Here is a 14,256-nt window from a genome sequence, read left to right as displayed (position 1 = left end):
CACCTGGCCCCGTGTCACCCCACGTTGAGGCGGCCGCTCCCCGGACACCTGGCCCCGTGGCACCCCACGTTGAGGCGGCCGCTCTCCTGGTACCTGCCCCCACGTGGCACCGGCCGCTGGGGCCATCCGCGCCGCCTTCACGGCCGCCCTCGGCCCGCCGGCGCCCTCAGCGCGGCCACGGCGAGTTCGACCGCACAGCGCGAGCTGCGGAGGCCGCGGAGGCCACGCCGGCCCGGGCGCCCACTCTGCCGCAGCTGGGAGACGGCGGGCCGCCCCGGCGCCCCGTGCAGGAAGGCCCAGGTGGAGACGCGGCGTCCTGCGCCGGGGCAGCGGCCCGCCGGCAGCCGCAGGCCGTCGACATCTCCGGCGTCGACCCAGGCCTCACGGCCGTCCGGGGCCGACGCGGATGCGGCCACACGGCGCAGGCGCGAGCGGGGGCGGGCCGCGGGGACCGTTGGTGATTGGACGAGCGGGTCACGGGGGCGTAGACCCGGGCCCGCAGGGGCGTGCGGCGGCTTTGAAAGACGCGGCTGCGGCAGCCGCGTGCACGGGCGCAGAGCGGCCTGAGGCGAGCGTCGACGCCAAGAAGGACGCCATGGCGGCAGCGGGCGGTAGCCGGCGAGCTCCGGGCCTGCGGCTGGGTCTGCCCCTGGCCGCGCGCCTGCCCGCGGGGTCCAGCCGAGAGGGCGGCGGGGAGGACGGCCTCGGTGGGTGGCGTCGGCAGAGGGGGCGGGCGCTGCTGCCCGGCCTGGCTGGTGTCCCTGCGCGGGCGGCGTCCCGGGAGTCCCCGCAGCCGGGGGTTGGCGGCCTGCGTGGGCGGCGTCCCCGGGGCCCCCAGGGACCCCAGCCCTGGAATTTGCGGGCGATGCCCCTCGCAGTTATCGCAGTCCTATAGTTTGCGGTGCCCCTTGGTGTCCCCGCAGCTCTGGGGATTTGCGGCCTGCGCGGGCGGCGTCCTCCCGAGTCCCCGCAGCCCCATGATCCAGTCTTCAGCGGGCGGCTTTGCTTCCTGTGCCCCACATCCCCGGGGGTGGGGGTCGCCTCGGGCCCATGTCCCCTCGCTCCTGGGAAGCAAGGGGTCAGCGCCTGCTGAAACGCGCGAGCGGTCTGAAGAGGGTTGGCCGTGGTCATGGGAGTGTGTGAAAAGGCATTTGTGGAAACTAGGGTTTGGGGGTTCGCCCAGAGTATTTCGGCTTCGCAGAATTTTACTTTTTTCTTCCTCTTCCAATTTTCTCATGGTTTGTAGGTGAGAAAACGTCTGGCAATAATGACTGGTTTCAGAATTCCAGGGTCCCTAGTTTTGCTCAGATGCTGAAAAAGAATTTGCCAGTTCAGCCATCAGCCCAGACTGTGACCACATCCACAGGATACTCCTCGGACAGCTGCAGCTTGTCGAGTATGGCATCCAAGGTTACACAAGTGACCGGTAGGACTTCTTCATTTGTAATCGTGCCCCAGTTCTTAGGATTCTGGGATGGCGAATAAGTTCCCTTGAGCCTCTGATTTGAGTGTGCCCTGGATGCTAGGTGTAGACATTTCTCTGCAGCTGAGTCCCACCTGGAGCCTCTAAGCTGATTCCCAGCCTCTAGGAGGCCTGAAGAAGCTTTCCCCGTCTCTCCCTTAACTACTCATTACTGCCTTGACTGCTAAACCATTTCAAGCGTGTCATTGTCTTTTTGATGTGAGGCTTTGGGTAAAGGACTGGATTTACACTAGTTTGTATTCCAGAAATCACTTAGCCAAGTGTTAAATATAAAGCAAGGGCTTATACTTGAAAAATTAAGTGGAATTTGATTTAAATTCAAATTTGTTGTACTGTTTATATGACAGGCAGTATAAAATAGTGGATGAGACCCAGAAACTGAGTTGTACTCCCCACAGATCTGGATCTTTCTCCATTCTAAGCCTTAGTGACATCATCTTTAAAAAAAGGCATAGCCTCTGAAGACCTTGACATCACTAAAATTCCATGCATTTTCAGTATTAACATGGTAACATTTCTTTTTTCAAAATGGTTTTAGTATGTCAAAAGATATAATAGATTGTGCTTGTCATGTGTGCCAAAACTGTACAGTAGAAACAAAAAAAATGCATGTGATTGTGTATCTTCCATTTTTGAGGAGGATTTTATGCTTTTGCTCACTTTTGTATTTTAACCAAATTGACCATGTAAACATTTATTTTTAGGTAATTTTCCAGAACCATTGCTTTCCAAAGGTCTTTCATCTATTTCACATCCTGTCCTGCCTCCAAAAAAAATACCTAAGGAATTTATAATGAAATACAAACGTGGAGAGATAAATCCTGTGTCGGCCTTGCACCAATTTGCACAAATGCAGCGGGTTCAGCTTGACCTTAAGGAGACTGTAACAACAGGCAAGTGCAAAGTTGTCTGGTTATTACGGTGCTAGAAAATCTTTCCAGTAAATGGACACTGAAGTGATGCTATGCCAGTAACCTTGGGTAACAAATAGATACATTGAGAAAACACCACATTCTGTATTATTAAAAAATAGGCTTAATCTCTGTGTAACTTAATACTTTCTTGCATTATTCTCAGACTGTCCCTGGAAAATGTAACCCATTGGTGGTCATTGTAAGAAAGACAAGTGGATCAGTTGTTTTCTAGGAAGAATAACTCAAAAACATGACCTATTGATTGCCAATGGGTTCTTTTTTTGTTTGAAGTATGATTCAGTAGGTTTGGTGTTGAGACCAGAGTATCAATATTTTTAGCAAGCTCTATATGTAATTTAGATTCATGGTAAAATTTGAGAACCTGGGTTATAAACAGGTGACACTGATAGACTCAGCATTTGACCCAGAATGCACATTAAAAGATTTGGTGTGTAATAATATCTCCTTTGTACGAAGCATCTGGGCCACTTGTTAAATATACAGAATGCTGTGTGGTTTGGTAAATTTGAACTGAAACACAGGTGATTATAAAGGAAGAAATTCGGGAAATTGAGGTCTTAGATGGGGGAAAACAATTCACTCAGTTGCCCTCAGGAGTTCCTGGTAAAGCCTTAATGCAAAATTAAAAAACAATGTGCCAGGTGTGGTTGCACAAGCCTGTAATCTCAATGGATCTCGAGGCTGAGGCAGGAGGATCATGAATTCAAAGCCAGCTTCAGCAATTTTGCAAGGCCCTAAGTTACTTAGCAAGATTTTTTCTCAAAATAAAATATAAAAGGGGTTGGAAATATGGCTCAGTGGTTAAGAGCCCCTGTGTTCAATCCCCTGTACCAAAAAAATAAACAGTTAATGTAATGTGGTTGTATGTGAGGAAATAAGATACTGGTTTTATGTGCATACTCATTGTATCTAGCCATCCATAACTAAAGACTATCGATTTAGGCTCCTAAAGTTGCTAATACCAGTAAGTAAAACTTGAAACAGAAATTATTGATCTGTGATTTTTAAGAGATAATTCCATTTTGTTTTCATTAGGCAAATATGAACATTAAGTAAAAGTGTAAAAATAATCCTAGAAATTTTGGAGGACTGGACATCAAGTTTAATTCTTTAGGATATCTTCGTTATTGTATTTTGGGATTTTTCTCCTGGTTTCCCACCCTCAGCCTTCCCTGAGCTCTAGTAGATTGAGCTGTTTACCATTATGCCCTGAAATGTTCATAAGTTTTCTTCAAAGGGATTCCTTGTTTCTGGAGCTTATCGAAGTATCAGAGTAATCTAAAGGTGGGAGAAATTCCCCTTGTATTAACAATTTTAAAGAGAGTGATATTAACAGAAGTCTCTAAAGTGTGTATCTCATTGGTTATTCAGTAGATATTTGAGTGATTACCATTGCCAGGTGTGACATTCCTGTCATTCCATGCTTGACATGTATTGGATCTGGAGCCAACCTAACTTCTTGAATTCTCTAAACTAGTTCATGGGCCCATCTATCTCTATTGTAAACCCTTACTGGCCAAATAAAAAGAATGGTTGGTGTTTTAGACTAAATTTTACAGAATATTTTTACTAGAATGTTTTCCTATATACAAACATTTGCAGGAGTGTACTGTGAGTTACTGTAGCAGTCATTCTGTGTTCTTTTTCTAGGTAATGTTATGGGACCATATTTTGCTTTTTGTGCTGTTGTGGATGGTATTCAATATAAGACTGGACTGGGACAAAATAAAAAGGAGTCTAGATCCAATGCAGCAAAGTTAGCTCTTGATGAGCTTCTACAATTGGATGAACCTGAACCAAGAATGTTAGAACCATCAGGTAAATACTCTTTATTACAAAGTATTTGGAAAATGTATCATTTTCCAGGAGGAATTACCTAAAGATTGATGTTAATGAAGAGTTACTTGGTAGCTACAGAAAAGAACTTACTGGATTCACTGATATATTTAATAGTAGTTGAAATGCTCTTGTTTATTTCAGTACCACAAGTCATTATGAATGTGGCTAAACTGTCTGATAACTTGTCAGATTATTAATTATTTCTAATCCTGAAATGTGTTTTTTGTGTAATAGATTCTTACCAAGGCACTTAATTCTGTATATTTAGTACTAAAAGGGATTTAATGCATAGTTCACAAATTTTCCTGTATTAGATTTAGTAAATAGTTGTTAGTTGAGAAAATGATGACTGAAGGTAGCATGGCAAATAGATTAAGAATGTATATTCCGGGCTGGGGATGTGGCTCAAGCGGTAGCGCGCTCGCCTTGCATGCGTGTGGCCCGGGTTCGATCCTCAGCACCACATACCAACAAAGATGTTGTGTCCGCTGAGAACTAAAAAATAAATATTAAAAATTCTCTCTCTCTCTCTCTCTCTCTCTCTCTCTCTCTCTCTCCCTCTCTCTCTCTCTCCCTCCCTCCCTCCCTCCCTTCCTCTCTCTCTCCTTTAAAAAAAAAAAGAATGTATATTCCAGAATTAGATTGATAATATTAAAATGTTGACCATGGGCCATCACATGAATTGCCCTCTAAACCCAAGTTTCATTTGACAGGTAAAAACAATGAAGTTAACTATATTCTGTGACTGTTACTATGATTAAATGCATACAAAACACTTAACCAGTGCCTGGTGAATAATAATCAATTGATAGTAGGTCTTATTATTAACTATTAGTTTGAAGAATATGTTAACAAATTGTTATTGTTTTTGCCAGTATTGGCTTCATGTTAAATTGTTTTGATTTACATGTAAATGAGGCAACTTTTAAAACATCTTAATTTGATTTTAAGCAGTGACTATAAATTCATTCTTTATAAACACAAGTCTGTTTATTCTACTAAAGCCACAGCCCCGCAGCTTTTCTTTCATTTCTTAAGGTTCTTTAAGTTAAATTCTTTATATATTTTAATTGTTTAATTAAAGCAGTTTATTTAATAATAAAAAACAAGTAATTTGGCCACACCTTATGAGGTGTGTTTTAATATGTTTTTCTCACTGTTTTTCAAATAGCTTGTCATATTTTGGATTTAAAGAGTATTTTCTTAATTTTTATATTTTTCTGATTTAATATTTAGGGCAAGGTATGATTTTGGTAAATGTCTTAAGTTTTGACATATAAATGTCATTTTATTCTTATTCAGGTATGACTTTTTACATGATATTTGACCTACAAAAGATTCACTTTGTTAAAAATTCACTAAATTCACTTTGTTAAAAATTCAGTTTTAAATTATTCCTTTTGTCCTACTTTGTACGTATGGGTTTTTTTCTGGTTTGCTTTCAGCAGGGGGGTCAAGGGTGGCATTTTTCCTTAATACTCATGTTTCTTCTAGTTATTTTCATGTTTGTCCAACACCTTTAATTATCCTGGGTTTTTTGAAAATAAATTTGTATTAGGTGTATAATTGCTTTTTGGCATGATCAAAGAATGTTTTATTAGAAGTGTAACATTTGTATTATCAAGATTATCTAACAATCATGCTACTTGATTTCTTTGTGTCCTATTTTTGTCATATGGATGATATTTTGACTTAATAGTTGGAAGTTAATGACTCAACCAGAAACTTGTCTTTATAATACAATGTCATTTGTGACAATTTTGAATTCTTACTTTATCATCTAATAATTTTACTTATTTGTATTTATTCAGGGTCAGCACTGAATTATGCTGTGATGAATAAATACTACCCATCTGTGGCTTAATGACTTAAGATTGATTTAGATTTTTTTAATAGTTATGTCTTTGCCTATCCAGAATATTTAACAAGTAAATGTGAAATGCAGAACCTATGATGAAGAATATTAAGACATTTCTTTCATTTGTTAATAGGAATTCCTTTTATAAAATTATTTTATCAGCTATCAAACTGCCTACATATACTTTGTACCCAGTAGTATTTTCTTGCTTTCCTTCCAACCATAGCATGCAGTAGAAATCTGTTTTTAGGAAATACTATGTTCCAGAAACTGTGGTAGTCTTGACCTATCCCCTGTCCTCTAAGAGCTAAATACTTTTCTGAAATCAAGTTAAAACATATTTAAGAACTGGGAAAAATATATAATAAGGTTGTCTTTCCCCTGTAGTTGTTTTAAACAACTGAGTTAAAAAATTTCTTTCTTCAGAAAGGATGTAGAAGAAAGAATTGAGGATTTCTTCTCTTTACTGTTTATTGACTTTCTTTTTTTTTGTCTTTTATACTTAAAAATTTGAAAGCTGATCATTAGTATTTTTTCACACTTCTAAACTCATCACTGTTTGAAAATTCTTTTTAAAATTTTTTTAGATGTTGATAGACTTTTATTTTATTTATTTATTTATATGTGGTAATGAGAATTGAACCCAGTACCTCACACATGCCAGGCAAGTGCACTACCGCTGAGCCACAGCCACAGCCCCCTGAAGATTCTTTTGTGTATCTTTTTTCCAGTATTTTAAAGTAGATTTTGTTAACCGTATAAATTCTTCTCAAGGATGATGTGATTGATTCTATTAAGTCTTGAAAATCTAATACTTTTTGACATAAGAGTCTGATTTTTAAGTTTATTGACTTTTTAATCATTTAAAAAAATTTTCCAGGCATGGTGGCGCATGCCTATAATTTCAGCAACTTGGGAGACTGAAGAAGGTTCAAGGTCAGTCTCAACAACTTGGCAAAACCCTCAGCAACTTAGGGAGACTCTGACTCACAAAGGAGCGGGGATGTAGCTAAGTGGTAAAGTGCCCCTGAGTTCAATCCCCAGAAACAACAAAAAAATTTAATTGTAAAATATACTTCAAATTTACCATCTTAACCATTTTAAAGGTACAGTTCAGCAGTATTAAATCCATTCACTTTGTTATTCAACCAATATCCAGAATTTTTAAAAAAATATTTTTAGTTGTGGATGGACACAATGCCTTTATTTTTTTGTGGTCCTGAAGATGGAACCCAGTGCCTCATACATGCTAGGCAAGTGCTCTACCACTGAGCCACAACCCCAGCCCCCAATATCCAGAATTCTTCATCTTACAAAACTGAAATTCTACATGCATTAAATAACAACTCCCTGTCTCTTCCCTAAGCCTTTGACAATCACCATGCTACTTTGTGTCTCTGTAAGAAAAATCGGGTAGTATTTGTTTGCTTTTTCTTCTGCAACTGGTTTATTTCACCTAGGATAATGTCCTCAAGGTTCATCTAGGTTGTTGTACGTGTCAGAATTTCTTTGCTTTTAAGAGCTCAACAATATTCATGTTTATTCCACATTTTATTTATCCATTTTTCTGTTGATGGACATTTGGGTTGCTTACATTTTTTTGACTCTTCTGAATTTTTGTTGAGTATTGTGTATAGATATCTTGTTGACATCCTGCCTTCAGTTCTTTCAGTTATATACCCAGAAGTGAAATTGCTGGATCATTTGATAAGTTTTTAATTTTTTGAGAAATCACCATACTGTTTTCTATAATGGCTAAACCATTTTATTCCTATCAGCTGTGCATAAAAGTTCCAATTTCTCCACATCCTTGCTTTTTATTTTTTGTTTTACTATGAGCTAATCCTAATGGATGTGAAAAGTGGTATTTTATTGTGAGCTTTACTTTATTTCCCTAGTAGTTAATGATGTGAAGCATCTTTTCATGTCTTGTTGGACATAGGTCTGTCTGCTTTAGAGAAGTATCTATTCAAGTCCTTAGTTTATTTTTCAACTACGCTGTTTTTTGTTGTTGAGTTTAAGAATTTCTCCATTCTGGATATCAGTTATCAGATTTGCAAAAATGTTTTCCCCATTCTGCAGGTTTCTTTTTCTGTTGATAGTGTCCTTTTATGTATAAGTTTTTAATTTTAACAAAGTTCAACCTTTTTTTTGTTGTTGTTGCCTGTGTCTTTTGTCATATCCAAAAAATCATTGCCATATTTAATGTCTTGAAGCTTTTCCTCTGTTTTCTTTTAGAGTTTTATAGTTTTAGCTCTTATGTTTAGATCTTTGATCCATTTGAAATTAATTTTTGCATATGATGAAAGGATCCAACTTCACTCTATTGCATATGGATACCCAATTCTCCCTGTGTTATTTGTTGAAAATATTGCCCTTGGCACTTTTGTTAAAAATCATGTGACCATATATGCACAGGTTTATTTCTGGGTTGTCTGATCTATATGTCTGTCTCTATGCCAGTAGTAATATCCTATTTTAATTAGCCTTGGAGTAAGTTTTGAAATTAAGATGTTTGAATCCTCCAACTTTGTTCTAACTCTTTTTACATGGCATTTTAAAATGCAGAACATCTTGTGCAGTCTGGTTTTATTTCTTTATTGAGATTATTTGTGCATAATAAACAGGGCTTAATATCTACTTAGCCACACTCACTCAAGTAAATAGAATTGAATCCATCTTTCTCTGAGTGTTTAAGGTTCTGCTTTTCTCAAGTCTGGGTGTATAAACTTAACTATAGTTAGCGTTTCTCTAATATGAGCCCTAAGGTAACATTATCACTAGTTCTTTGCTCAGTTTCCCATCTTACTCAAATTTTAGTCTAGAGTACGAATTCTTTTTCCTTTGTCTTTGTGAATGATTTTTAAGAAATTGGCTACTTTAATTGGGATCTTAGCTTCTGGAGCCATGTCACTTGTTTTGGTTTTTTTGTTTGTTTGGTTGGTTGGTTGTTCCTCTGATTTAGTGTCATGTTCTTTTCTTGTTTTTTGGGTTCCTTAACTTTGGGGACTGAATTGGAGAGCAGTTGCAAGGAATGGCACTAAAAGCATTGAGAACTTTGACACATTCTCCTAGAAAATAGCCTGGTAAAATAGTATTTAAAATGATAACTTTTACTCATTTTTAATATTCATTTAAAATATTTTCTACAGTATTATAAATAGAAAACTGTTCATAAGTATCAAAAAAGACTGGTTTGCACAATGTTGCAACTTTTACAAAGCAATGTATGTAAGAAATTCAAACTTGTTTGCATATCTGGTATCAAAATGCAAAATACTTTATCAAGGCTGAGCTAATGAGCATTCAATGATCTAGAGTTCGTGGAAGTATACAGGAAATAATCATTCTTGGATTACTATCCAAAATAGTAGTGTGTTAGCTCTCTGGAATATTGAAGTTTCACGTTTCCTGATGTTTTGTTTGCAGGTCCTCCTCCTATCCCTGCAGAACCTGTTGTTACACCTGAACCAGCTTATGTTTCAAAAGTACATTATGGTAGGAAAGTCCTTTGTGATGTTCTTTTTTAGAAGATTAACTCAATTAAAATTATAATCAATATGCATAGGTATTAAATGTACATTAACATTGTATCATTAAAACCTTATTTCCACCTCTGTAAAATAAAAGAAAAATTTCTGTGCTAAAAATGAGAGAAATGAGGAGAGATTAAAGGAAGGAGTTTCCTCTTATAAGGAAGATAGTTCATCAATTTTATGTAATTGCTTTTTTTTTTTTTTTTTAAGAATTCTTTGTTCTGATTATTCTGGTTATTAATGTAAACCAGTGGCTTTCTGGAGCTTGATGTCATTTGGCACATTCATTTCAAATAATCTATTTACTTTGTTCTAAAGCCAGTTACAATCACTCAAGCCCAGGAAAATTACAACTTAAAGTTACTAGTTGTGTGTTCTTCTATCAATTACTTCTTTGTATACTTGAATTTTGTCATTTGTAAAGTGGCCATTACAGTAATTATCTCATAGAGCTACTGTGAGGATTAAATGAATTCATACATATGAAATACTTAGATTAGTGCCTGACACACAGTAGGTACTCACTTAAACAGTAACTTTTTTATTTTATTATAATGTCTCATCACTTTCAATATCATATGGTAGTTGTTAATGTCCTTTTCCTGTTAGACTGTTAATCTCCTTGAAAGCAGAAATTTTTTCTTGAATTTCTCCATTGACAACGTGTCATACTGCAGATTGTAAAGTTTGTAATGTTTGTAAAGTGAAAAAAGAAAAAAAGCCATTCTTCCATTTTCCAGGTCTGGAAGTTAGGATTTGAAATTTTTTATGCGACCTTTGTCTTCCATTGTTTTTCTAAGGCAATGAAAAAGGCTTCACAAATTTGTATGCTTGCCATTGAGTAAAGAACCAGGCCAAGGAAAATACACACATTCAAAGGACAAATCCACTAGTAGTTAGATATGGTCACTTGACTTAACAGTCACTGGAACTGATGAACCAGAAGAGCCATGAGGGGTCAGTCCTACAGCAGTGACTTCTTAATATGGAAAGAGGCTCTTGTCTTTCAGCCTTTGTGGACATTTTTAATGACTAATGAAATAGATCTCAAGAATGGGCAATAACAGATTGTATTAACTGTGAATGAGGAATATGTAGTTTCAATAAAAAATAGGAGTAGATTATGCTTTACAAAGCTTAGGGCAGGAGTCAAGTATCAGAAAAAGGAGAGCAAAACATCATCCTTTTACCTTGGGGTAAAACAGGAGCTGTGTTACAGCTTTTGAAAGAAAGAAGAAGAAAAGCTTTGAGAATGATAAAAATCTTAGTGCTCTCTGATGGCCCAGTTATTAAATAGTCTTTCACAGCCTATTTACTTTGCTGTATGATTCTAACTGGACTGTATTTTCACTAAAAATAGAAGCATTTTGGCTCTGAAGATAGGTTTAGGTCACTCATGATATTTGAATAACACTTGAAGTTAACCACTTGTAGTAAAAAAAAAATTGTTAACTGACACTGTGTGTGTCATCTTTTTACTTCCTCGTTCATTCCCAATAACTTGTGAGACTATTTTACTCCCTCAGCAATTAGCACATACAGTATTATACTTCCTTCATATATGTGCTAAGAAGATATTCATGGAGTAACTAACTATATTCACAGTATTTCTTATTTCATTTAATACTAAGATCAAGACGTATACTGGTGTATTGGGGTGTGTGTAGGGGCTGTTATTTGCAATACTGGAGTCAAACCCTGGACCTTAAACATGCTAGGCAAGCGCTCTACCATTGAGCTGTATCCCCATCCCTATCTCCCGTTGGTATATTGATTCCCAAATATTTTTGATATTTTTAAACATTTTCTTGCCACATGCATAATTCTTATTTGGTTAGTATTATGTATTTTTCTATATCGTCACAAACTAATTACTAACTTCATAGGACATGGTTGAATAAATTACAGTCCCTTTCATTTTGTGGAACCATTAATAAGAGTGAAATAACACTAATGTCTCTTTTGATGTCCAAGATAAAAGTAATATGAAGAGTGGCGTTTAGCATACCCTAGTTATTTTTTTAATGATTCATGTTTACATTTATACATTGTTTCTTAAAATAACCTTAAAATGGTATAAGTGGTTTTGTATCTGGAAAGGAAAACTTGTGAATGTATACCTTGTTTTGAAAAAGAATAAAAAATCGTTGTTTTTTTTTTAAACATGAAGTGGAAACTGCATATTCTGTACCATGAGTTTTGTAATAAAGAGGTACTAGTCCATTCTTTCTCAGAGCTCCATTTTTGTGATTAATTTTTCAAGTGTTTTAAATTTTTGATAATATGCATTTGCCTGTTTTGCCACAAATAGAGTATTGATTAACAAAATGCAAGTTTCCTGTAATTACGAACATATATATATAGGGTACCTGAAAAATAGTGTATCCAGTTAGGAGAATATTGACTTGCTAACAGACTTCAGCATTTGTGCCTTTTAGATGATAGTGGTTATTAAGGAAATAAGAATTTCTACAGAAATTATAATTGTACACTTGAAATATATGTAGCACATGAGAGCAAAATTATTCCATTTTTTTATTCAGTGGATCTGAGCCCTTGATAGACTATCAGCATACACCATGAAACATGCGATAACAAGAGCCATCATTAGTTTTTGACCAAACTTGGAGAAACAGTGTATTAATTGCTGCTGCAACTCATTCTCTAATAATGAGTCTTCACTAGGAGTACACAATTATATATACACAAAGGAACATGATCAGGGCCTAGAATCTCAAAGCAACTCTTTGATGTTTATTATTTATAAATTGTTCTAGTATGATCCTAGTTTCTCAAAAGTGTATATAAAATTTTTTTATCAGTGGACCTTTATTTATATGCAGTGTTGAGAATTGAACCCAGTGCCCCACACATGCTAGGCAAGTGCTTTGCCACTGATCCACAACCCTAGCCCCCTTAGTACTGTTTTAGCCTTCCTTCAAAGTTGAGTTCTTTAAAGTGTGAATGCAGAAGTATATCAAGTCTAGATGCTTAGTGGTTTGCCATGGGTCTAAAGGAGTATATTTTGATTGTCACAATGACTGGAGAGTATTTTGCCATTTGGCAAGATATTGGTCATCTTGCAATGTGCGAGACAGTCCTCTACAGTAGAATTGCCTTGTGACATGACAGAGTAAACTCTGAAAGTATAAATCATAGTCCTCTAGTAAGTACTGACAAGTCTTTTTACAAGAAATATCCAAAACTCAATAATAACTTGTATTCTTTTACGATTGAATATTTTAAAATCCCAAATTGACATGTTAGAAATTTGCTTATGTCTTTGTAAATTAACTAATTTGAATTTGATTCTAAAGTTATAATAAAAATAAGACATCTCTGGAAAAACAAATGTTCTTCAAATTCATATTGCTTTTAAATTTTTTCTAGAAGGGAGACATATCCAGTATGCAAAGATTTCACAGATTGTTAAAGAAACATTTAATCAACTAATTTCTAGTCATTCACAGTATCTGAAATGTAGCAATTCATTGGCTGCTTTTATAATTGAAAGAGGTAAGTCCAGATATTTGGGACGTTAGTTTGTATAAAAACTAATTGATCTAAACTATACTTTAGTAATATTTTAGTTAACTATCTTTGCCTCTATTGACCATGATTTTGCATTGATTTAAAGTGACCTTTTCTAGTAGGTGTGAGTCATTCAATAAACACAAATCTTCTCAAATACAGAGATTAAACATCCTGACCAGGAATCAGAACTGAAAAATGATAAAAAGGCTTAACATTTTAAACCTTAACCACTACTATCCCAAAATCTAATCCTCATTTTAACAAACATTAAAAGGGACTATAAAAATTAGCATTTTCATTTTCAATTAAAAAATAGTAAAATACAGATGTTGTGACATTGCAATTCTAATTATCTTTTTTTTTGTCCTTTTATGTTCTGGGTTGATCATTAAGAATTTGAGTTTTATACTAACCCATGAATTAAGCATTCATAAGGTTTGAATAGAGTAAAAGAAAAATTGGGGGAGAGAAGAAAGCATGAGGGAAGAGCAATGGAAAAATGAAACAATGAGCAGATAAATTTATTGCTAGTACAGAGTAGTATATGTACAGGAGCAATACACAGTGTAGTTAGCTTATAAAATGGGGCCAGATTATGAAGTGGCTTTAAGAACTAGTCAGATGTTAGGTATGGTAGTCATCTATGAAAGATTTTAAACAATTGTAATTGTTGGGAAGATTAGTATCAGCTCTGCAACTTCAATTTAGGCAAGTTATATTCTAGTCATCTCTGCTTCAATTTTCTTATTTCTACAAATATGAGTAGAATAGAAACTAACACCCACTCATAGGGTTGTTAGAATTAGATATGATAATGTAAATTTATTTAATACACAGTAGTTGGCATTTAGTAATCAATAAATTTTATTTGTGGTGATTAAAGTAAATGAATGCCTAAGTAATAATTGATAACAAACCATTTTTTTTAAATGGGAGTTGAACCTGAATTAAGGAATCACAATTTAGGTGATTGTGATGGAGTGCCTACATTAGAATTGAGATGGACAAGAACAGGAAGCAGTTTATATTTCAAAATAGATATGATAAAATGAAGGCAATGATGAATGATAG

At 36.7% G+C, this 14,256-nt stretch overlaps 1 protein-coding gene across 2 annotated transcripts in view; it reads left to right on the top strand.

Moving 5' to 3' along the window:
- The first annotated feature begins 581 nt into the window (after positions 1-581).
- The window catches only part of ADAD1 (adenosine deaminase domain containing 1), a 37,736-nt gene continuing 24,061 nt past the window's right edge, over positions 582-14,256 (top strand). For both annotated transcript variants that reach the window (XM_081304551.1, XM_081304550.1), the window contains exons 1-6: positions 582-707; positions 1,247-1,426; positions 2,188-2,376; positions 4,069-4,236; positions 9,545-9,613; positions 13,042-13,167. In XM_081304551.1, coding sequence (XP_081160677.1) covers positions 596-707; positions 1,247-1,426; positions 2,188-2,376; positions 4,069-4,236; positions 9,545-9,613; positions 13,042-13,167 — 844 coding nt within the window. In that variant the 5' untranslated portion in view covers positions 582-595. The remainder of the gene's footprint in view (positions 708-1,246; positions 1,427-2,187; positions 2,377-4,068; positions 4,237-9,544; positions 9,614-13,041; positions 13,168-14,256) is intronic.

This window comes from Spermophilus citellus, assembly GCF_964194105.1.
Source record: "Spermophilus citellus genome assembly, chromosome: 8".
Lineage (NCBI taxonomy): Eukaryota > Metazoa > Chordata > Mammalia > Rodentia > Sciuridae > Spermophilus > Spermophilus citellus.
This window is presented reverse-complemented; position numbering and strand designations above follow the sequence as displayed.